Source organism: Camelina sativa, chromosome 9 (assembly GCF_000633955.1).
Source record: "Camelina sativa cultivar DH55 chromosome 9, Cs, whole genome shotgun sequence".
Lineage (NCBI taxonomy): Eukaryota > Viridiplantae > Streptophyta > Magnoliopsida > Brassicales > Brassicaceae > Camelina > Camelina sativa.
In genome coordinates this window covers 36,926,847-36,937,193 of record NC_025693.1, presented here as the reverse complement: position 1 = coordinate 36,937,193, position 10,347 = coordinate 36,926,847, and the positions used below count along the sequence as shown (strand labels likewise).

Sequence of the window (10,347 nt, the reverse complement as noted above, 5' to 3'; positions counted from 1 at the left end):
GCGATCCTCGAAATTCATGTGCATGAACTTGTATATAAAGATAGTATAAAGAAAGAGACTTTTTCTGATTGTGTTATTTGTTTTTTGTTGCAATAAAGTTTAGCATTACACGAAAAAAGTTTTCAAATTTTATGTGTTGCAATAAACTGAAATTATGGCAACATAGAAAATATTTTTGCAAACATAAATTATGTTAGACATGATACTTGAGAATATAGTTTGCGAATAATAATATGGTGCTTTAAACTGAAAATTGAGAATTGATTTTGAAATTTGTTTACGAAAAGAAAACCTAAAACGGTGAGAAGCGGTGTTGTATATAAAACGCCTATAGCAACACGCTCGCTAGTCGGACAGTGATCCACCGTATCATATATAATGAGACATATATCCCCCAAAAATAAAATCATATACTTGATTCGAGGAAATAGGAAGGATGAAAACTAATCAACTTCTTCGTAGCAAAATCTCTGTAGGCTTCTTCCTTAAGATCATCGTCGTCCCATTCATCGCGATAAGTTTCAGGGTGGGAGACAAGTCTCTGGTATCCACGGACGATTTCTTGATTTCTCCAATGCTCAACGAGTGGACAATCACATTCTTCCGCGATCCAATTAAGGTACTCACACTGTAAAAGGAAATTAATATTTTCATAAAAAGCCATTGATATTTATGTTATTCTTAAATCGATTATTGTTTGGAATATAACGGACTCACCTGAACTTTACCCAATTTATGCGTATATCTCTTGGGAATACCTAACGCATCAAGTGTCGCATAAGTCGTAGTAATATCTTCCATCATCTTATCTTGAGAAGGTAGTGTAAACCTTCCTGACAAGACTGCTGCCACCCATTTGCTTTGGATTTCAAACATAACAAATTGTATTCCCTGGTAAAAATAAATGAAAAAAAGATCAGAACATAGGTGATACGTGAACTCGAAACCCCAATATGTATCAATTTTGCTTGAGAGACTAACCATTGCCGGTAGCCCCACGAAAGAAAGAGTAGGGGCAAGCGCGGGTGGAAACACATGCTTGTATAGATGTTCAACGCGGTTTTCATCAATGCTCATATAGCCGTTGGTGTCAAGAAATGGAAAGTAATATTTATACCTACACAGATAGAACAAAACATTTGGGTAGATAAATCACACATTTCATATATAATTCTTGTTATCTAAGGAGCAATTAAATATCAAAACCAACGAAACGTACCCGGTGCAATACACAATACTATCAGCATGTATCACTTTCCCGTTTTTGAAAACAATTGACCCATCCTCATTGGCGGTGTCTATCTACAATATATCAAATTAAATATGTTCATTCGCTAATTGTCTTTAAGATGAAATTTCATGAATATATATATCAACACCATGGTTACAAAAATAGTCCGTTAAGTTTACCTCTGAATGAACCCATAGATTGTTGCGAGGCCCCGGAGGCTTTACGTATGTATCACGTTCACTCGCTCTAGACGCAATGTGGACTTCTTTTGCGACCTTAGCTATGTCCCTACTAATATCAGCACCGCTCGCAAAATTTCCTATCACCACCACCACCTGCCAAAGTATCAACACAAAAATGCAGATCATACATGAATCTATGATATATAATCAGATCGAACGTTTATAATACGCACGCAAATTGTTTGATAGTGGACGATTATGTAGGGGGCTTGTTTACACTTTATAATAGAGTTTCTGATATTGTTAACTACATTGCTGTATACATGTTGATGGGTAATAAATAAGGAAATATGTTAAAAAAATAAAATACTACCTAAACGTGATAATAATGAGACAAGACACAAGAGACGCTGCCATATACTGTATATAAATCATTGGCAAAGTCGTATTCTCTTGCAACACGTTTCTTAGCTTGAAGGACTTCTTATTTTTTCTAAATAATAGGACCACACAAAAAAAAAAAAAAAAAAAACCTAATAAAAAATGAAATATCAACGAAAAAACAAATAAAAATAGTACCTCGCTTTCGAATGGATCAGGAACTCTGTAGTTGTGGCTATGGATCTGCTTTCCTGGCCACAATTTTATACCTGACGATATACATAATATTTGTGATCATTTTAGATAATGTTGGATCAAAAATTGTAATCCAAAATCTAGCAGTTACAAATCATTCAAATCACTAACTGTGTGACCTCAAGCGTTAAGTCATTAGAAACTTTGAACTTTACCAGGAATATGAGCGATGTTTGGTTCTGTATAATGTCCATTGCAAACCACAACGGCGTCAAAGATCTCATCTTCGGATATATCGCCGGAGGTTTTAGACCGGACCTTCCATTTCCCTTTAACCGGTTCAACCCGAACCACCTCGGTCTCGAACCGGACCATCTCCTCTAGGTTAAACTCTCTAGCAAAGTCTTGAAGATACGCAAGAACTTCCATGTGGCTCGGATACCGTCTCGAGTCTCTTGACTCATCATCAAAACGTGGCACAAAAGGGAAGTCCGTGAAACCCATACATTCTCGTGGGAGGTTGGTTCGGAGAGACTCGTAGACGCTCGAGTGGACTATGGATCGTGTCGGGTCGAGGCTAAGCGGGTCGGATTCTGCTTTGGGTGAATAGATCCAGAGACCTCCAACTTGTTTCTCCCGCTCAAAGACAACGACAGTGTGACCTTCACGACGGAGCTCCCTAGCCGTTACGAGACCAGCTGCTCCGGCTCCGATGACTGCCACGTGTTGAGAACTGATTGGGTTTTGAGCTGGTGCCATATTTGTCAAAATTTTATTGGTTCGACTGTGGTAAGATCTTAGTTTGGTCCTATCAATGGGGTTTATATAATAAAACTGAAACAAGATTTATCATTTTCTAAATAATAATAGGATCTTATTTAATATTATTCAACATACTACTCTATCATTTTCATTTCATACTTTAACAATCATTTTTTTTTCGCTAGTAATAACGGCACTTAGATGGACACGTACCCTCTCATTCATCCAGAAAGTTTGGTTTTTGCCTTTCCTGAAGTGTGAATTCAAACCGTTGAATTTTTCTTCAACAAATAATAATAGTCGTCCACTAAATAGATACAAAGGCTCCGATCGTTTTGGTTAATCGGTACAATAATCGCTATGTCCAATGTGTTTTTGTTTTCGAAAACATCTGATTTTCATAAGTCAAGGAGCCCTCAACCTCTAACAGAAGAGGAAGAAAGGATCGTTGAGACATGTCCATGACCATGTGTTGTAAGGATGAAATATTGACATGAATATTAGTTTACTATTTAAGATTCGGCAAGTCATATTATTTTAGTCGTGGCATGCGAAACGCATACACTTATTTATTTTACACAATCCAAATGCGTGGTTGACACAAATAAAACATGTTGACACAACTACCGACGATAAATATTTTAACCATCAATGAGGATCCTAATCCTGCAAACGTCATGTACCTGAATTTCGTATTTATACAGAAGAAAAGAAGGGCCTTTAGTTTTTGTTTTATTTTTGCAAAGTAGGATCAACCAAGCAATATGAATGGGCCTTGAAGCCCTTATTAGCTAATGAAGTTGATAATAAAGAAAAAATCTTTTGATCACGTTATATATAGGTTAATATAAATTTATTATCCTCATTGGTAATTAAATATCTTTGTTACCATAACTTGCTCGCTCTACCTAAATTTCCAAGAATTCGAGTTTTCTCTCATTCAAATTACAAAAGGCAATATATTAACATTTGAAAAAATTGTTAATATGAAATAAAATGGAAATAAATTTCTAGGAATCTAACACCTCAGATTTTTTATGTTTTAATAGAAGAAATAATAAAAGGATAGAAACGAAGTGAACATATATAATATAAAAATATTTTGCTAAATGTGCCCCACTAACATAAATAATAACCACTAATCCTCAATCTCTCTCTCTAGAAAAAATCAAGAGAAACACTTCTCTCGCTCCTCATGGTAAGACTTCTTCTGTAACTCCTATATACAGACTTGACACATATATGTGTTGATAACATCTCGTTCTACGAGACTAACCATGGAACTCTTGTCTTCCTAAAAGATTTTGCTTCTTCTTTTTTACATGGCATGTCTCAGTCATAGATCTGTTGGTCAACCTAACCATTGAAAGCTTCAAATTTCTTTTCTGGGTAATGATTCCTCCTTTTTCTTTTATTTTTTCTTCCATTAAAATTATACTAATCTTTAAACTTGATTCTTTATTTATAGTATTTTTCTATTTAATTATCATCCAAAATATCATACTATGAAGATAATGAGATATTGCTTCTCTTCATTGTTATATCTGTTTGATTGTTCTTTTTGTAGGAAATTGTGGTTAATCATCATCGAAATCTCCGGTAAATTAATACTTGATGATTGTTAAATCTTGTTTTTTTTGTTAGTGTCACGAAATTTGCATGTTTAGGATAGAGTCATAAATATGAAAAATTGAATCTCTTCTTTGTCTCTATGTGAATGATCAATATGAGTTTAGTTTTTCATGAAATTTTCTGCAAATTAGGAAGGTTTTCCAAAGATTTTTAGATTAAAAACCTTCAAAAATCTTATCATATTTACTTCTCAAACATGATCGATGGTTTCGATTCCTTCTAAGATCACCTGATCAAAAAGTCTTCGTCAAATTTGGTATTTGCTTTTAATTCTTGATAATATTAGTTCTGTTCAACAACATTCATGGTAGTTATTTTATATTTTTCTTGCTAGATGTTATGCATCTATAGATTATGTGTATGCATTCCAGTAGCTAGCTAGTATTCTTTTGTAAATCAAATCATTTGGAATCTGGAAAAGCTCTCTCGGGTTTAATCGGTGTTTTAGCTCGTCTTAGAAATGTCACAATGAGTATGGATTGTCTCATTATCCATTTTTCATTGCATTTGATAGAGGGACGAGTCATGGAGTAAAATAAAACAAGAAGCGTTGTAATGTATTTCTCCGGCTTGTCCAACGACGAAATGTTGTACGAGAAACGTTTTGAAACGTATGAAGAAAGTTCTAAGCAGAATCAAATTAAAATGGTGACTCTATTTGGGCAGCAGGTAGAGATTTTAAAGTTATTTCCCTATGAGTTACAAATCCGTAAAAAAATCGAAACCTTTTTACTATTTGAATCTTTTTGATCCCTTTGATGATTGTTGCTTCTAGCAAAATTATATGTTCATCAGCTTTCATTTCAGGTGTATACCGCAAAAGAGGAAAGCATTGTATTTCCCTTGAGGACTGAAGCATATGGCACAAATTTGTTTGGCAAGAAAAGTGAGAAAGTGAATATCTCAAATGGATCTTCATGTTTGCTGGATCTTAATGAAACCCCGGCTAATGAGCCGGTTTCTAATAATCATCAATACTTCTTCCAAGATCTGAACCTGCCACACACTGAGGAGACAAACATGAGCGACGAGAAGAGCGGTTTAGATAGTGTCCATGAAAAAGATTGTACAGCATCTCCATCTTCATGTTGCACCGCGGAAAACAACACAAGGACTCATGATCAGCTACAAGATTCGTGTGAGCTAGTCCAAAATGCAGCTCAATGTTTACTCCAGCTTTCAGCGGGTTTGCTCAATCAGAGTCATGACTCATCATTCAAACTTGGATTAACAGCTATCAGCTCATCTCAAGATCACGAGATGGGTGTGGAAGAACCGAGTCGTTCTTGTGATTCGTTTGAGCTACACACTTTAAGAATAAAAGAAACCATCCTTGAAGAGGTCTGTTGTGTAACATCAAAGGCCACATATGACTTGAGTAACAAGAAAGAGTCTGGAGTCAAGCTGAGAAGAGGAAGGAGAATGAAGAATTTCCAAAAAGAGATACTCCCGGAACTTGTATCACTCTCTAGACATGAGATCCAAGAAGATATCAACATCTTAGAGACAGTTTTAAGATCGAGAGAATACAAGAAGTTGCAAGGAAAGACTAAAGATGGAAAATGTAAACCAAACCCGAGAAACAACAAAGGTTTGACTCAGAGGTATATAGGTAGAAGAAGGAGACAAACCGGATGACGAAATTTCCCGGTTTAATAGATATTGCTTTAGCTTCATAGATTTAGCTTTATCACATAGCAGCTTCGGATCATTGATTTAGTGATCTTCAAATTCTTTATTGAACCTATTTGAACATGATTTACGTGCCAAAATTTAGTTAGGGCTGGTTGGTTCCGTGTATTAATTAATGGGCTTAATGGGCCTGTTGATTAGGCCCTTTGAATTTTACTTATACTTGTAAAATAGTAATATTCTCCCTCTGCGCATCCAATGTACTTTCATGATTTCATTTTCAATTTTAACTCTTTTTCTCTTCTTTATTTTTTCACTTTATAAATCTTTTACAAATGCTCTTTAATTAGTGGGAATCACTTTGCACTGCTAAATTTCAAACTATTTATTTTCTATTAAAAAAAAAGTTACAAAATTTTGAAAATTTCTGCTTATAGATTTCACTTTAAGGAAGTCGTGTAAGTAACGTAAAGAGATTTTAGTGAATCAAATATTTTACTATAGATGGAATGAAATTGAATGTACGAATCAAAACCCCAACTGTAAAAATTTATTAACAATTGACTGTATAATAAAACCTATTTATGACATTGTAAAATCCAACGCACCAAAAAATATTCAGTATTTACGATAGCATTTAATAAGAAAAATCTTTTGCTAGTTGGGAAAGAAAGAAATAATTTTTTACCAAAAAAAAGAAAGAAATAAATTTACTAATTAACATTTTTTTCCTTGTCAACAAAATTAATTACCATTTATCAACACAATTTTCTACCAATGATACATCGGAAATAAATAAAAATTATCCCTAAACATTAGGGGAAAATTGCGTTGATAAATGAAATTACAATGTCAAAAAGTTAGAAAATTAAAAAATAAAAATGCGTTATTTTTTTTTTGAAATTTTTACAATCGGTAGATGATGAGAAAACAGGGCAACACCGCACGTGTATCAAACACGAGCAACTCGCCGTCGTCACCACTCACTGAGTCAAACCGTGATCTCACATCAGAGTCAACCGTATCATACCTTAACCCGCTCTGCTTCGTGACCCGACCCGCTATGACCCGACAAACCAACATCGCCTTCCTCCCTTTCCCACCACCAGCTTTCTCATTCGCCGTACTACTCCCGGCAAACGTATAAATCGACGCGCCGCCGCCTTTACCACCCAATAACCCCCACGCGCCACCACCTCCGCCGTGACTCGGACCCAAACAATAAAACCTCATCGTCTCGTTCCCGTCAGCAACCGAACGCGCGTTCTCTTCACGCGCTTTCCCGACGCTCCTAGCTTTCACCGCCTCACGATACTCCTCGAACCGGGTCAGAGTCTTTGACCCGTTTTGCACTTTGAAGATCATTTCAACCTGACCCGAAAACGGTTTCGGACCCCAACTCGTCTGAAAAATAATCTCCACCACATTACGTGACTGATGACCCTCCGCGAGCTCCGTCAACGTCGGCAAAAACGGGTCACGATCACGAGCTCCGGTTGATCGAATCCGGGTCGAAGGTGAGAAAACCGGGTCGGGTTCTCGTTTATCCGGTTTTGGATTGGGTTTTTTCGGTTTCGGTTTGGGTTTTTTGGTTTCGATCACGTCTTTGAGACTCTGTGTGCTTCTCCTGCAACTGTAACTTGACATGAGATGTTTCGGAGTCGGGTTAGGATGATTCGGGTTTGGGTTTTTTATCGGATTGTAAACATCGTCGAAAGCTTTTGACTTGCATTGTAACGATTTGACCCACCCGCTTGCCATAATAAGAATCCGGGCCCAAAGCTCTCTCTTTTGTTTTTTGTTTTTGTGTTCTCTCTCTCTCTCTCTGTAGAAGAAGAAGAAGAAACAGAAGCAGAAGGAGAAAGCAACATGGCGCGATGATGATGATGAATATTAAAAGTGTACGTCGGAACTTGGAAGTTTAAATTACTATTGTACCCTTCATTCTAAATAAAAGTTTCATGTCTTAAAATGGGCAATTCTGTCTTTTAATGTTATTGTGTTTTTTATTTCCTTTTGTGTTGTTAGTTAGTTATATCAAAAATGGAAAGAAATTAATTTTATTTTGGTATATATTAATTTTTGTTAAAAATAATCTGCAACCGAATTTTTACATATAATTTTACCAATTTGCAAATAAATATACTTTTAAACAGAAATTTTGGTTTTATTTTTAATCATTTTATGTATGATGACATATATGTAAGTACAATATGACCTTTCATTTCAGTTTTGTCTTCAGGATTTTAAGTTTCTTTGTGTAGTTTTATAAGAATGGAAGTTTTGTTTTTTGATTTTATGTAAGGTAATGCAGAGAAACAAGACGGAAATAAATGTAAGGAAAAAAAATTGACAGTGAGGTTATTATTGTTTTTATTTTATGGTACAGTCTTGTGAGTGTTGTCTTTTTTTTATCATAAATGGATCACAAAGGAACACAAAATAACATTTTTAAAAATTACGCCAACTTCGTAACTCTATTTGTTTTTATCTCAACAATAGAATTTCACATGTAATGTCTATTCAATGTCAATAATGGTATCTGGATTTCTCTTAGTCGATGACAAAAAATATTTTCGAAATCAATGTGAATTTCAACGCTATCATACAAAATATATTCAATACAAAAAATGATTTCGTTTCCACCTTTCTTATGATTATTTATATCTTGTTATTCATTTTACAGATTCGAAGTTTTATAGTACGTACTTGTCATAATTTAAGCTAGTGAGCTAAAACAAAACATATTCGTTGATGTTTTTCTAATTTTTAACACCATTGCATTTTGTAAGAATCATTACTCCTTGTCGTCTTTAAATCAATCATTGGTCAATGGTACGTAGCTTTGTAGAAAGAAAAAACTAAAACACCAAAATTGGTCAATGGTACGTAGCTTTGTAGAAAGAAAAAACTAAAACACCAAAATTGGTCAATGGTACGTAGCTTTGTAGAAAGAAAAAACTAAAACACCAAAATAATAAAGATAGATGGGATAGAGAAAAGAGTGTGAAAATTAGTGAAACGGGATATTATTTCTAACTATCGAAAACGTAATATTTACTCTTTGGATAGCTAGTTTATTGTAACTAATACAGTAATACAATACAGTAAAACCTCTATAAATTAATACTCTATAAATTAATAAACACTATAAATTAATAAATTTTGTTGGTCTCGAGTCGGGACAGTGTAAAAAATAACAAAATTCGATAAGATAATAAGATAATAATTTTTTTTGAAATCTCCATGTAAAATATAGTCCCAATAATATCATAAATTAATAATCATGAAATTTACAATATATATATATAATGTATATTTCTCCTAAAGCTCATCTCTGTAAAAATATTGTTATGTTGTATTTCAAACTATAATGATATAAAATATCATAAAATAGCTAATTTTTTTAAGAAATATTCAACTTCTAGATATACAACATTTACATTTTGATAGTTTGATAAACTATTAAAATACGATAATTGAAATTATTCATAAATTTGAATTTATGTATGTGTATAAGTGAATTTGTCTATAATATTTTTAATTTATTGTCAATAATATTTTCTAAATATTACGAATTCAATTCCAAAACCATAAAATTTACAGCATTCGAAAATCTAATTTTATTTGTTTAAATTATTCTAATTCATAATTTTAAAATAATTAAAAAATAAAAATATAAGTATAAATTAATAACTATTAATTTACACTATAAAATAATAATTATTAATTTATAGATAAATTAATATCACTATAAATTAATAAAATATCATGGTCCCAACATTATTAATTCATAGAGGTTTTACTAACATATTTTCAAATAAAATGCTACTTTCAATGTATATTGTCCTCGCATGAAACACAAAGTTTGATGCAATCTGACTAGCTGATGTGATTTCCAGTTTTCACAGAACATTGTATAACTTTCATATCAATGACTCAATGAGCATTTGACATACCTATCTAACGTAATTTGTGTCTGCGGATACTCAAATATATTTGCATGTTTCTGCACTACTGCGAGATGTACAGTAAAGTAGCTGGCTGCTTTCTGGTTCAGGGGTTAACATAATTTAATGCCTAAAATTACTCAAATAACACTCTACATAATACACAATATAAATAAAATCCATAGAATATGATGTATACTAGGATATGCGTATCTTAATCACTTTGTCATCCTACCATTATAAAATATAGTATTGTTAGCTTTAAAATATAGTGGTCTACTGTGCTTATGGAATCTTTTGGAATTTAGAGATTTACAAAAACAAAATGGAAGAATAGAAGAATGGAAAGAGAATGGAAGCTGCCAACGACGGACTAATAAAA

At 33.5% G+C, this 10,347-nt stretch overlaps 3 protein-coding genes across 10 annotated transcripts; 1 reads left to right on the top strand and 2 right to left on the bottom strand.

Moving 5' to 3' along the window:
* On the bottom strand, positions 235-2,863 carry LOC104714592 (flavin-containing monooxygenase FMO GS-OX2). Of its 2 annotated transcripts, XM_010432016.2 has the most exons (7): positions 2,205-2,859; positions 1,993-2,063; positions 1,411-1,566; positions 1,220-1,302; positions 982-1,117; positions 718-891; positions 235-628 (listed from the first exon to the last, which is right to left on the bottom strand). In XM_010432016.2, exons 1-7 carry the CDS (start codon positions 2,746-2,748, stop codon positions 407-409), a joined length of 1,386 nt encoding a protein of 461 aa, XP_010430318.1. In that variant the 5' UTR covers positions 2,749-2,859; the 3' UTR covers positions 235-406. The 2 variants fall into 2 exon arrangements, with proteins under 2 accessions (XP_010430318.1, XP_010430317.1); XM_010432015.2 differs by having other exon boundaries at positions 718-1,117; positions 2,205-2,863.
* Positions 3,875-6,261, top strand: LOC104714590. Of its 7 annotated transcripts, none has more exons than XM_010432011.1 (5): positions 3,875-3,949; positions 4,088-4,140; positions 4,319-4,350; positions 4,898-5,052; positions 5,191-6,261. In XM_010432011.1, the coding sequence occupies exons 4-5, from the start codon at positions 4,939-4,941 to the stop codon at positions 6,019-6,021; spliced, it is 945 nt and encodes a 314-aa protein (XP_010430313.1). In that variant the 5' UTR covers positions 3,875-3,949; positions 4,088-4,140; positions 4,319-4,350; positions 4,898-4,938; the 3' UTR covers positions 6,022-6,261. The 7 variants fall into 7 exon arrangements, with proteins under 7 accessions (XP_010430313.1, XP_010430308.1, XP_010430315.1 ...); XM_010432006.1 differs by having other exon boundaries at positions 5,179-6,261; XM_010432007.2 differs by having other exon boundaries at positions 3,908-3,949; positions 4,053-4,140; positions 5,179-6,261.
* Positions 6,754-7,856, bottom strand: LOC104714589. Its single transcript, XM_010432004.1, has one exon. It carries the CDS (start codon positions 7,774-7,776, stop codon positions 6,922-6,924), a length of 855 nt encoding a protein of 284 aa, XP_010430306.1. The 5' UTR covers positions 7,777-7,856; the 3' UTR covers positions 6,754-6,921.